At 43.4% G+C, this 14,529-nt stretch overlaps 1 protein-coding gene across 1 annotated transcript in view; it reads right to left on the bottom strand.

The window, feature by feature from the left end:
- The window catches only part of ppp2r5a (protein phosphatase 2, regulatory subunit B', alpha isoform), an 84,987-nt gene that overhangs the window by 12,289 nt on the left and 58,169 nt on the right, over window positions 1-14,529 (bottom strand). The window contains exons 3-4 of the mRNA XM_024419714.2: window positions 7,139-7,240; window positions 6,891-6,983 (exon numbers count right to left, since the gene is read on the bottom strand). Of these exons, the coding sequence (XP_024275482.1) occupies window positions 6,891-6,983; window positions 7,139-7,240 (195 nt within the window). The remainder of the gene's footprint in view (window positions 1-6,890; window positions 6,984-7,138; window positions 7,241-14,529) is intronic.

The raw sequence follows: 14,529 nt of genomic DNA, 5'->3' as shown, positions 1-14,529 counted from the left end.
TTTGAGGTTGTGGACAGGTGTATTTTATACTGATACCAAGTTCAAACAGGTGCCATTAATACAGGTAACGAGTGGAGGACAGAGGAGCCTCTTAAAGAAGAAGTTGCAGGTCTGTGAGAGCCAGAAATCTTGCTTGTTTGTAGGTGACCAAATACTTATTTGCAAATAAATTCATTAAAAAATCCTACAATGTGATTTTCTGGATTTATTTCTCTTCATTTTGTCTGTCATAGTTGAAGTGTACCTATGATGAAAATTACAGGCCTCATCTTTTTAAGTGGGAGAACTTGCACAATTGGTGGCTGACTAAATACTTTTGTGCCCCACTGTATATGGCGGATTGGAAAAGATGCAGACAATTACATTGATAGAAGCCACAATCAGTAATATTAAAACAACTGTAACGATGCATTTGAGAGACAATAAGAGCTCATTTATTTATATTTTCAATAAACATTAGAGACAATATATTTTACAACAATTTAAGCCAACCCCATCCGTTTCACCCCATAGTTGCCGCACCTGTCGGTTTCGTTGCTAAACAACCAACCAATGTATAGGAACAAATAGCAGCGTAAACATACAGAGGTCCCAGTCATACCTACAGAGGGTGGTATAAAAATTAAATAAACATGATTTAAAGACAGTTTCAACTAAAACTTACTATGTTTTTATCACCAAATGTGACAAATATAGTCAACTATATGCCTGTTACAACAAAGAATGACGTTTTGTCACATACACCAGATAGGTGCAGTGAAATGTGTTGTTTTACAGGGTCAGCCATAGTACAGTGCCACTGGTGATAGTTAGGGTTAAGTGCTTTGCTCAAGGACACAGAGCTTTGACCTTTTTTACCTCGTGTATTCAAACCAGCGACCTTTCGGGTTACTGCCCCAACGCGCTAACCGCTAGGCTACCTGCCACTACCTACTAGTCATCAGAGCCAAGAACAGACATAAATCAAATGATATCTTATTGCAGCTACCAACTGCTTTTATATATCTATATATGATGTAACCCTGTAGGTTCTGGTGCTGTATATACACACTGATCAAAAATATAAAACGCAACATGTAAAGTGCTGGTCCTTTCCTGAGCTGAAATAAAAAATAAAATCACAGAAATTTTCCAATCGCACAAAAAGCTTTTCTCTCAAATGTTGAGCACAAATTTGTTTACGTCCCTGTTAGTGAGCATTTCTCCTTTGGCAAGATAATCCATCCTCCTGACAGGTGCGGCACATCAAGAAGTATGATCATTACACAGGTGCACCTTGTGCTCAGGACAATAAAAGACCATTCTAAAATGTGCAGTTTTGTCACACAACAATGCCACAGATGTCTCAAGTTGAGGGAGTGTGCAATTGGCATGCTGACTGCAGGAATGTCCACAAGAGCGGTTGCCAGATAATTTAATGTTAATTTCTCTACCATAAGCTGCCTCCAATGTTGTTTTAGAAAATTTGGCAGTACATCCAACCGGCCTCACATCCGCAAACCACGTGTATGGCGTCGTGTGGGTGGGGAAATGGCTGTTTAAAGGAAATGAGCGGTTTAGTATCAGTCCTTTGTACTGTAATGTTAGCTACTGTTTAAAGGAGAGGAGCGATTTTGGTATCAGTGATCAGTACTGTAACGTTACTGTTTAAAGGAGAGGAGCGGTGTGGAACATGCCACTGAGCCCAGAGGAATAGCCTAACTAGTGCTGATGTCGGCCAGTTCCTAAAATGTGGGTTTCGTCATTTTATGAGGTTGCCAGGACCACAATGACAGGGTTGCCATTCCAGCAGAGTAGTGCCCCCGTTCCAGACCCGCCCTCCTCCCTCAGTCTGGCACCAAGGCAGCAGACTCCCGTTACAGTCTAGCCCTCCTTCCCCAGCCCGGCACCAAGGCAGCAGACTCCTTCGTTACAGTCCAGTCCTCCTCTAGCCTGGCACCAAGGCAGCAGCCTCCTCCATTACAGTCCAGCCCTCCTCCCCCAGTGTGGCACCGAGGCAGCAAACTCCTCTGTTGCAGACACACAGATGATACTAGGCTGCTTCCCAATACTCTTAATATCCTTTGACCTATTGTATGACCTTATGTCATCACTCCAAATGGAGGAAGCTAATTTACAGCTAACTGCTGTTTTCACCTTTATTCTTGCAATGCTACCTAGCCTGCATCCATCAAGTCCGCTCAAATCAGCGAGGACAAGGAAATAGGCCATAGATAAGGATGTTGCTTGGTAGTGTTGGAACGTGGCCCGGACAAGACTATGATTCAGCCATGCAGGGGGCCCGGGGCCAGGGTCAATATTCAATCACCATCAGTGATCATCAAGACCCGACCAGTGGGATTTCACCCAGAGGCTAATGCATTTTGTCCTGAACTTGACCTCTGCTGTGTCTGTTATGTTACAGTAGCACTGGGGTCTGGGAGCGGGGAGAATTGTTCTGTTCTACAGGGTCATCGAAGAAGAGCCTATGATGTCTCAGAGACAAAGCTCCCAGAGGGACACAGTACTGTACGTTCGTCATCAGTCAGTCGATACGTTTCACTGTATGAATGATGAAAATATCCTGAAAGTAGAGGGCTGTTACACTATTGGTGCTAACAAGCTAAGCCAACACAGTCTAACCACCTAGCTAACAAGACATTATAGATGTAGAACAGCTCTGACCAGGTTTGTGTTCTGTAGGGCTGGGTGGTATTCAAATGGTCATACCTTCATACCGTTCCTGTACCATACCGGGGTATACAATATTACCGGCAGTGTTCCTATACCATACCGGGGTATACGATATTACCGGCAGTGTTCCTGTACCATAAAGGGGTATACGATATTACCGGCAGTGTTCCTGTACCATAAAGGGGTAGACGATATTACCGGCAGTCCACACAAGGGATGTTTTTTGGACGCAGAAACAATTTAGGGAGCAGGAATCTTGATCCAGCAGGGGTTGATTGTCTCTGCTGTAACCAAGAAGTTTGATCTTGCAAGCTAGCAAGTTAGCAAACAAATTGCATAGCTGGAGCCCTGAGCTGGAGATAATCTTAAATCACATTATATACTGAACAAAAACGCAACATGTAAAGTGTTGATCCCATGTCTCATGAGCTGAAATATTTCAAAAAATGTTGTTCACAAATCTGTTTAAATCCCTGTTAGTGAGCATTTTTCCTTTGCCACTTGACAGGTGTGACATATCAAGAAGCTGATTAAAACAGCATGATAATTACACAGATGCACCTTGTGCTGTGGACAATAAAAGGCCACTCTAAAATGTTCAGTTTTGTCACACAACACAATCCCACAGATGTCTCAAGTTGAGGGAGCGTGCAATTGGCATGCTGACTGCAGGAATCTCCACCAGAGCTGTTGCCACTGTGACAGAGCTATTGTTACATCCAACCTCCAACAATTTCCATTTTCTCTGCAAAAGGGTCATTACTGATGAGTCACGGTTGAACTGAAATTACTATTTTTCAGAAGAAGCCAATAGGTTTCTAAAAGCTACACTCAAAGTAGTTATTTTCTCTGCAGGTCTAAGGCTACTTCCTGCTGCAGATAAAAGCAGCAAAACAAAGAGCGACCTTCTGCTAAACCTCAGAGAAAGTACCTCCAGTTTTATCGATAGGGAAGCAGAACAACAGGTCTCTATTTTTACAAAACACAGACACCCACTGAGACCGGGATGGAAGGAGAATGGTGCATAAACAAAATGGCCGATCCTCATCCTGTCTGTTTATGTGCAGCTCTCTGAGAGAAGCTAAAAGAAACAATGCATGTCAATGCCTTTCAGGTGTCAGGTGAGCTTGACACTACGTGACAGAAAAGCAATCGTCGCACCCCGTTGTGCGCTATGTGTACACACTATGCACGTGTGCATGCATTTGAGCTCTAGACAGACAGACTTTTAATACGGGCTTGTTGTAATGCGCGTAGTCTACACTTTAGTTGTGTGCAGTATGTTGATTGAGAAGTCAGAGAGGGAGGAAGGGAGGAAGTGGGTCTGAAGTAGCTACGTAAATAATTGGGGTGTATCCACGGGGAGGTTGTGACCTCCAGCACTTCCTCTCTGCCCCGGCTAAGCCTCAGTCTGTGCTCAAAGGTAAAAACAGCCCCCCTGGAGCGCTCTTCCTTTCGCTGCGTGCCAATGACGTGACGGCGCCATTTAATAATAATCCCACCTGGATGAGAATAGTTCAATCGGAGACGCGGGCTGCATCGGAAATAACACCCTATACCCTATATAGGTGCACTGCCTTCCACCAGAGCCCTATGAGATTCCCTATAGGGAACAGGGTGCCATTTGAGACCGTCACAGCCAGACCCCTCACAGAGAGCTCTGCCTGGACAGGCTAACCGTGCATTAGGAGGGGGAGAACATAGAGAGAACGTACGGAGGTCGAGAGACCTCTGTCACTAAGTATTGTTGTTTTGACAACACAGGGCTTAATGGATTCACAGCATATATCTAATGATTGGGATTAGACTTGTGCAAACAGCCTCTTTCTACAGTCAGTAGCCTAACCTGTATTATATACAGGAAGCAGAGGCAATACTGTTTAACACTACTTAAGGGTACAACATTTTGTGCTTGCGCAGACATACACAGTATACAGAGACAGATAAAGGTTCAAACAGAAAGTAAAATGCGAGGAACAAGGGAACAGAGAGAGTGTCACTAATTTGAATGCATGACTCACAATAGGTTTCAGCAAAGCATCTTTTCAAGTGACTAGAAGCCTTGTTCAACAGCAAAGGGTTTGTTCAGTTTCAGGATATGGGCGGGGCTGGTGAGAATAACTCCTCACTGCCTTCAGCAAGTCAGTCAGTCAACCAGCCAACCAGTCAAAACAGAATGTGTTGAGTGTTTCCCCTGCCATGTTGTCCCACCAGGCCCTCTCCCAGTCCCCCTGCCCTGACAAGCACATAGCTGACAGTGAAGACACGGTCATTCTGATCATACCACAGCAGCAGCCACTAACCACACAATGAGCTCTGCATGATGACTATCTGTGACACATCCAGAGACAAGAAACATAGGCTACATAAGATCTGGACTCAAAGGCTTCCTTGTTAAATATCAAAACACTTTGAAAGAGAGCTTTCTAATCAAATATCATGGTACAATTGTATGTATTCCATTCTTTAGTGGGCATTCAGTAACTGTGAGAAAAACCAGTGCCCGCCGCAATATGTACATCACCTGGAAACATTTAAAATTATGCTTTAATATCTTCAAACTGATTGAATATTTGGGAGAGTACGACACCTAAGGCTTTCATGTGGATGTTTTGAGAGGAGTTTTTTGTCCAGCATCAGCAGAGCGACAGGAAGCCGATCTATGGTGACAACACCTCCGTAACTCTGGTAATGACAGGGCTGTACTTCCTTCCCCTCTGCACGTACTACACAATTTCAAAGACTACTACATTCACAGAGTGCAATTTCCCTAATAAATAACTATGCATGCATAAAATATGTCTTGACAGTTCAACCTGATGAAATGAAATACATTAGGCTATAAATACACTAACGTTCCCATGTGAACTGATTGTACAGTCCCTCTCCCATGTCAAGGTCTGTCTCCAACAGTCATAGAGAAACAGGCGAGAGCACTGAGAATAAAACCACAGAAAAAAAACAGGGCCTGTCCTCTCTGTCCCCCCTTAGCCAGACCCCTTCACCAGCCTCTTTCTGACCACAGTCCCCTTTTCCCTTCCAACAGAGTAAACAATAGGGTGCTATTTAAAGCTTCCCCATGACACCCCTACACCACTCGCATCATGGAAACTCAGCCAGAGCACCTCGGATGCTGCAGCTCAGCCAACATTCCAGGCCATAGCGTTCGTCCCCGTTTATTCCCTCGCTCTAGGGAGAGGAGGACGGCTCGATAAATACGCACGGCACAGCCCCAGCAGGTTACCGCTGAAGAGCTCCAGCAAGGGTGAGACGGGGTCGTATTCATTAGGGCACATTAGGGCACGCAAAACGTTTTTTTTTTTTACAGAAATGTCAGGTTGTCTCTTCCAGTTTCAGTCTGTTTTCTACCTTTTGGTGCCGAATGAATACGACCCAAGGTGGGACGTTAAGATGGTGAAATACCATTGAGACATACTCGGGCAATCTGGGATCAGGGCATATGTGCCTGTGAGAAGCTAGGCTAAATACTGAGACTAACACTGAAGAAATGTACTCTTTGTAAAATGTTATGCTCCAAACTAACTTTCACAGGATGTAATGTTGAAAAAAAACAGGCTTTGATAACTGCCAGGAGAGATAATCAATCAAACATGTTCATTGTTTTCGGTCGGTCATACTCTGACCTTTCTGCTCTGGAGCGCAAAACGGAATTGCACATCAGTGCCGCTTCTGTTCAAAGCCAAATCAAAATGACCACTTTAACAAAACAGATTCATCTACCAAATTATTATTCAAACATGGTTGGTGTTTGATGTATTGTACTGGAGTCTTTTGAAGAGAAGATGTTAAGCAGGCAGTCTGAGGCTTGTAAGGCTGCCAGGTCTGTCTTCTTGACTTCACTTAGTTTGGCCTTGTTTCTGTGTGCACCCTTTTTGTTCCACAGAGAACCGACAGTGACATCAGTAAACAACAGAAAATGAAAGTCTCTACAATATTTGGTAATTAATACAATAGCTTTGAACAACACTGTCAAACCAGAGGTGTATGCAACTGAAAACGTTAAGAACAGAAAACGTTAAGAACAGAAAACAAGACTTTCTTATTGGACAAGTTCAATGTTTTGGCCCGTTTGCCTCCTAGTGAATACACACACCCCTGCTGATGGCAGGGGTGTCACGTGGCCATTTGACTGACAATGGTCTGAAATCTGAGGGGATAAGGGTCATTGACAGGTGACATCAGATTGCGAAGCTTACCTGCAGCACAAACTTCTGATCAATGTAGCGCTTGGCGATGCTGGGCTGAAAGTCTGGGTTCTCCAAGAATCGCAGGAGGAACTCGTAGACAAGCTGAGAAAAGTCAACAAACTAAATCTGAGCCAAATGAAATATACATATAGCGCATAATACCAGGTATAACACGTGTATAAAAAAAAAAAAAAAAAAAAAAAAAAAAAAAAAAAGTAGAGTTAAGATGAGGTCAAGTTGAAGTGACGTGGTTTTACCTGTATGTGTGGCCATGAGGCCTCGAGAGTAGGCTCGTCCTCCTCTGGGTCAAAATCAGGGTTCTCACTCGGCGGAAGAGTCCGGAATATGTTGGTGCAGATCTGTGAACAAGAGGGCATTTCATGAACACACTAAAACTGCAACAAAAAAAATGGACGCAAAAGCACATGGACAAACGGCAAACTTTTACCCACTGGACATAGTCAACTTCGACCTTAGGTTTGGAGAGCTACATGAAATTCAAAGATTAAACAGGTGGTCACAAGACATATTACAAGACAAGAGGTATTACAATACACTGTTTATTATTCATTAGGTTTCCACTCATACAATACATCATGAAAGAATAACCAGAATGATATTTCCTAAGGCATTTCATGTCCAATGCAGTTTGGCCCGCTGTAAACAATCAGACTGAAGTCTAAGAATACTAGGCTACATTAAAAAGTTACACACTGTGGATTTGCTGATGTCCTGAGGGAAAACTTTATAGCCAAAAGCCTAGCTGCTGTCGACTTCCTTAAAAGCCTCATGATAGTCCTAGCCTCCTTATCCCGGACTTATTTAAACAGTTTTCCAGTAATATGACCACATCAGGAGATTCAAAAGTGTCCTATATTTAGTCAGAGAAATTAAGATAAAGGCCTAGGCCTCCCGGGTGGCGCAGTGGTACAGGGCACTGCATTGCAGTGCTAGCTGTGCCAGCAGAGACACTGGGTTCGCGCCCAGGCTCTGTCGCAATCGGCCGCGACCGGGAAGTCCGTGGGGCGACGCACAATTGGCCTAACGTCGTCCGGGTTAGGGAGGGTTTGGCCAGGTGCACGGTGTTTCCTCCGGCACATTGGTGCGGCTGGCTTCCGGGGTGGATGCGCGCTGTGTTAAAGAAGTAGTGCGGCTTGGTTGGGTTGTGTTTCGGACGACGCATGGCTTTCGACCTTCGTCTCTCCCGAGCCCGTACGGGAGTTGTAGTGATGAGACAAGATAGTAACGATTAATAAGTGGATACCACGAAAAGGGGGTAAAAAAACAAACAAAAAACATAAAGGCCTAGCTAGCGCTTCTTAATAATCACAACTTCTGGTGAGAAAGTTCTCATTTGGAGACATTTGTAACTCATAATTCAATCAATGCATTTTAATGCCTGGGATGATGGGTGTTCTAATATGCTGAGTGAGGGATGACAAGTAGGCTGATATCTGCTGTGCGGGTGCTTTATCATGAACACAGCCACAGAACAATCCAAACATACAGGGAGGGTTGAAGGAGAGAAGAGGGAGATGCGGCACTCCTCAAAATCTTGGGACTGAAAGACAAGTTTCTGTTGAAAAACTAGAAACTACGGACAGGCCTAATCGAATGTACTCTAGGATGCATGGAAACAGTTTTATTGTATTGTTCAGTCCGCTCAAAAATGTCCAACATATAAAGAAGGCCTGACTAACACACTGACAGAAAGGTTTAAATTCAGCATTCAAAGTTAGGTACCACAAATAAAAGAGATTACTTAGTGCCTTCAGAAAGTATTCACATTTAAAATGGATTTAATTGACATGTGTCACTTGTCTACACACAATACCCCCATAATGTCAAAGTGTGATTATGTTTTAGAAATGTTTTCAAACTAATTAAAAATGAAAAGCTGAAATGTCTTCAGTCAATAAGTATTCAACCCTTTGTTATGACAAACCTAAATCAGTTCAGAAGTTAAAAAAAAAAGCTTAACAAGTTGAATGGACTCTTGATTTTTTTTGTATTTTATGTAGATTATTAACCCATTTTTTTTTTTTTTGTTACAATTAAATCCATTTGAATATCATTATGAAAGAACAAATTGTGCAAAAAAACAGTTGTGAATAGTTTCTGACGGCACTGTAGGAAGAGTAAAACCATTGTATGATCTAACGACTGTTCGCAGAGGTAACCTAATCCCTACAATCCGGAGTAGTGTGTGTGTGTGTGTGTGTGTGTGTATATATCAAACGCATGTATATGTGTCTGTGTGTTGAGAGAATTTGCGAGGCCTGTGGGCTGTTTACATAGAAATGTAGCACTCGTCACTCATTTCTAACAGTGCATGGAGATGTAGCCTAGCTAAAGCACAATTTAGAATTATATTCCGCACAACAATGAAAAAAACAAAAAATGTGTTACATTCTGAAAACGCAAGTGTATGGACCATGACATAACATTGTACTGTGTATGGACCATGACATAACATTGTACTGTGTATGGACCATGACATAACATTGTACTGTGTATGGACCATGACATAACATTGTACTGTGTATGGACCATGACATAACATTGTACTGTGTATGGACCATGACATAACATTGTACTGTGTATGGACCATGACATAAGTAAGCTTTTAATATTTTAATAGACTCGCTGCAATTATCCAAAACGTCTCATCAACCCTCCAAACCACTGGTATTCTATCTGCCGGTCTGTGGGGAGGGTGCATGTGGCGGGAGTCTCAGTCAGTGGCATTTGGAACGTGTTCCCAGCACACGCTCAGCTCACAGCGTGCTGTGGTCCTACTCGTGTCCAGTGTTTGAGCTGAAAGGGGATTCAGTTGCCAGAACCAAATTCTGACCCAAGAAATGCTCCTGCATAGGCACCGATCACCTAGAGACTAATGACAATTTTAAAAATAGGGGCACCTGAGTCCTGAAATGTTTACTTTGCTCGGGCACGCACCCTTTTTGACAAGGAGAAAATAGAATGCAAAGGAGGGAAATGAGGAAGTAGGCGCACATTTATGTTGACAATGTTTGTTTTGCTGACGTTTTCACACTAGCTTGTTTGCTAAAGTTCGAACCACAGTTTAATTATTTGTTACAATTAAAAATGTAAAATAATGAAATTAAATTAATCCTATTCATAATGAATTAATCAGATGCGTGGCGAGGGTGTCAGTTGGTATTTCATCAACAATGTTGAGTAGGCTACAAGCATATTACGGCTATAATATCGTTCAGACTACAAATGATTGGTGCATGTGATTATAATGACACAGGGTAAAGAAAACAAAGTATTCACATAGCACTGTCTTGAACTGACCCGCATTTTCCTGCATTCTAGAACACTGAGTGGAGCCGTGTATTTATTGTCTGTTTGTTTAATTAGAAGGTGAACTCTATTAAAACATTAAAAAAACATTTTTTTGGAGGGTCTGTGTTTTGAAAATGCAGACTTTTGAAAACTAACGTGACCCCGGGAGAGCAAATCATATTCATGCTGTGCTGCATAAACACAACTGGCAGTAATTTACAGAGGGGGCGTAGGACAACTTCCTTTTACTTGATTATGACTAAGCATGTTTCAATACATCTACCGTGGCGAAGGGTAGAGAATAATATAATCAAAACGGAGGGGGGCAAAGATAAATCCATTAAGGATTCTGCATCAGCCACATCTCCCCATTACAATTCTGTGCTGGAGACTCGGTTTGGAGGCAGGTCATCACCACCACGATCACTGCAGCAGAGGTTTATTTTTAGCCTTGGAGGAATTGGAGAGTGACACACACGACGACGGAGAGGCTGGCAAGAGTGCTACCATTCTGCACAGTGTGTGTGTGTGTGTGTGTGTGTGTGTGTGACAACACCCAATTACCTATTGTCAGTTTGACAAGCCACACAGCTCTAAAGGGGTGACAAAGGAGTAAAACATTCTTCAGCTGACAGTAATGCAACTTTTGAGATGCCGAAGAGCTTGCTGCTACTTACTATACCATTTCCTTAGAGTTTAATTGACTATAAAAATTGGCCTTCCGCAGAGGTGGCTGGATAACACTGAACATACTGAGCACACTGAACCATACATTGAATGAAATATCCTTATTTGGATGGCACTGGCAGCAGCCATTGAACAATGTGCAACGCTAAACACATAAGTGCTGTTATACCATTTCATTTTCATGACAGGCAGAGCCCACTTCTGCGACAGGCTCCGAGAGTGCACGGTACCCACACTACAAAGATGGCGCCATATGTAATTAGCTGGAGCTAACTAACAACTTGGGTCGCTTTGATCTCCTTGGTGTAAAGAACGCTTTAGAGTGTTCCTTTCACTGGCCGAGGTTTCTAAAGCAACGGGGTGCTGTTGGACACCGTCTTGCATCTCACTGCCTTGGTGGAGGAGGTGGGTGGATGTTAGAGAGAGACAGTGTGCGTGTGTGTGTTGGAAACAGATATTTTTATTCAGGAAAATAGACAGAGACCATCAGGAGAAGAAGAGAAAAAGAGACATTGGGAAGAGGGAGGGAGGAGGGGAATGGGGGAGACTAATGATCCAGACTATAGACAGAGTCCCACTGGTGTTCAAATAAGCAGCCAGTCACACATCCCTGCCACTCACACACAGATAGTGTGTTGAACAAAAGCATGGGGGAGTAGATGGAAAATTGTTGGAAGTATGTACTGGAATTACTTTTGAATTGTTTAGCTACTTCGGGAATAACTATGTATGTGCTTCGCCTTTCCTTGACCCAAGTTCATGTCTCATTTAGAATGAAAGCTGCTCAATCTGATGACACTGTAGTGCTGTGCCTAAGAGAGTCGTCTTGAAGACAGGCCTTGAAGTGGTATTCAGGGTGGTATTGAATTTCCTGTCCGTCACTTCAAGGAACCTACTCTACCTCAATAACACCTCTCTGGGTGTTAAGCTGGCCAGATCTCATTAGGTGTGGGGCCGCTCTGCCATGGATACGGGATAAGACGCCAGACAACCCACTACAGCCGGTGACAAAGCCTTTTATCTGCAGCTACGACGCTCCAGTCACCTCTAAGGTGTTCAAGGAGGACCGGACCTTAACCGACAGCCTCAATTAGGGACACCCAACAACAAACTGAGTAAACTAACAGACGGAAAGAAAGAAAAACACACATTGGAAAATAACCTTCCATTGAACAATCAAATTCTGCTTCGGTTTGTAAAGTGGAGAGTGGGGGACACAGGTCCGAGGCTAGTAAAACTAGGACAAATTGTTCAACTCGTTTTCTAAACTATATGGTTCTCCCTTAACTGATGTAATCTGTGTATGATGTGATTTCATGTGTTAGATGAGAGTAGCTAACACCGCTTCATATCACTGCTTTGGGTGCATTCTCTTCACCACCCTGTGTTGAACATACCCAGCTGATCCCAAACAAGCCAGTGAAAGAAATGGGAGTTTTTTTCCCTGGGCTCACTCAGAGGCATATTTCTATAGCCTTGGTATAACGCAACTGATTGGCTGCTGGTGGTGTCACATGGGCCACATTCCAGGGAGGGCTGCCAGGCGGGAAATAAAGTAACAGTGTGATACTCATCCCGCCCTGACGCCAAATACCTCAAGACAACTGCCCGGGCTGATAACAACCACTGCGACACACACACACACACACACACACACACAAATACTAGCATTATTAGCTCTGTTTCCTAGCACTATTAGCTCTGTTCTGTAGCACTATTAGCTCTGTTCTGTAGCACTATTAGCTCTGTTCTGTAGCACTATTAGCTCATTCTTGCTGTGCTGCTGCAGCAGCATTAAGCCATTCTTGCCGTAATGTTATAATGCTGTATAATAATGTATTTACTGTAACATCAGCCCCTTTTCAATTTCCAGAAGAAATACCTGCATATTTTTTTCCCTTCATATATGATTGTGTTAGTCTGAAAATAGGGTGTCATACCATGAATGTACTTTGACTACCCCCTGCATGGACATGACTATTATTATTTCACAGCACACATATCAAACATGCACAGTGGGAGATTGGGAACACAAGGAAAGAAATGCAGGAGAGGGAACTGGAGAGTGTATGGTAGAGAGAGCAAATAAGAGAGAAAGAGAAGCGGGGTGTGTCTCTAGCCAGGGTTGGGGTCGATAACTAAGTGAAATGCACTAATGGCACCAGAAGGCTTTAAGCTCTGTGTGGGGTCATTGAGGGACTGTGTGTGTGACACAGCAACGCCCCACTCAGTGGTATCTGCGGGGGACCAGGCTAAATCTGTACTGTGTGTGTGTGGTGTGTATTTGAGAGAGTGAAATAAAGTAAAGGGTGCTGTACAAAAGTGTAAAAGGGCGCAGGAAAAGGATGGAGAAGGTGTGGATAGAGATGAATCATCCAGTTATAGATGTAGTTTAATGGACCTATTATACCGTAAATGCCAGAGTTCACGGAATTCAATGTAAATCAGAGCTCTGAAAGTATCTCAGCGTAAGCCCTTGGTCCTCCCATCCTCATCGCTGACAAAAGAAGGCGGCAAAGTCATAGGCCTACACAATATGAAGTCAATCAAACATTCTTCACCTTGAACTGAGACAGCTGTGCAGCTGTAAAGATTGTCTTTCATATTACACTTCTCGTGTGTCAAACAGAGTGGGCAACTAGAGGCTAAACCCTTCATCTATCAGCACCCAGGGGTAGATGCTTTTTTCAGCGAGAGCCATGGTTACATTTATGATCTACCCGTTTGTACTCTCCATTGCCTCAATGATCAAAGCGGTCGCTGTGGCGCAGGCATAATGGACTGCACTTCAACACCCACCACTTCATTATCATGGGATGCAGAGAATGGAGAATCCCGAGGACGCCCTTGCCCATCTGTCCACCATGGTTCCTCCTCTCGCTCAGGGCAGCCCTCGGCCTCCAGATAAATAGCACTGATAGATGTGGTGCTGTTGGTGAGATCAACTTTAATGACTAACCCTAACATGCCCAGTTGTGAGGCTACTCTACAGGTAGAGAGCAATCAACACTCAAGACAGGCAAGTCAACAACCTATCCAGCAGTATAATCAAGCAGCGGTCCCTGGATGTGTATGTTTATCGATTTGCTACATCAAGATCTATAGGTCCTCCTAGGAAGGATGCCTACACGATTACCTATGACATACAAGTAACTTGCCGCGATAGCTAAGGATGTGCTGATGATAACCTATCCCCGTGTGTAATCAGCGGTTTCCCTGGCAGCGCCGCAGAGTGAGTCCGTATCCGTGGCACTGTAAACGCTGTGTGAGTGAGTCACTGAGGCTGGCCAGGCTTCTTTGTGTTCAAGAGTGACTACCTATTACAGAAAAAGAAAGAGCTACTCAACCACACTCCACAGTTTAACAGGATGCTTCCTGTTACATACACATTACCTGTGAAAGAGGTGGTTTAAGCACAACTGAACGCTACACTTGGCCAACTCTCACTGATTCCGTCATACGCATGTCATCGAAATAATCAAACTACATGTGAAAGCTCTACCAGGGCGGTTAAAGGAAGTGTAGCACTTACTTCTCAATGCATATAATAGTAACTTAGAATACCAAGAAAACTTTCCCAAATTACAAACTCTTAAATCAATTGTTATAATACAAAGTTGTTCAAAAAGTTGGGTGAGGTTTTTTGCCA

Source organism: Oncorhynchus tshawytscha, linkage group LG05, assembly GCF_018296145.1.
Source record: "Oncorhynchus tshawytscha isolate Ot180627B linkage group LG05, Otsh_v2.0, whole genome shotgun sequence".
Taxonomy (NCBI): Eukaryota; Metazoa; Chordata; class Actinopteri; order Salmoniformes; family Salmonidae; genus Oncorhynchus; species Oncorhynchus tshawytscha.
Note: the sequence above shows the minus strand (reverse complement) of the source record. Positions and strands in the feature narration are given on the sequence as shown.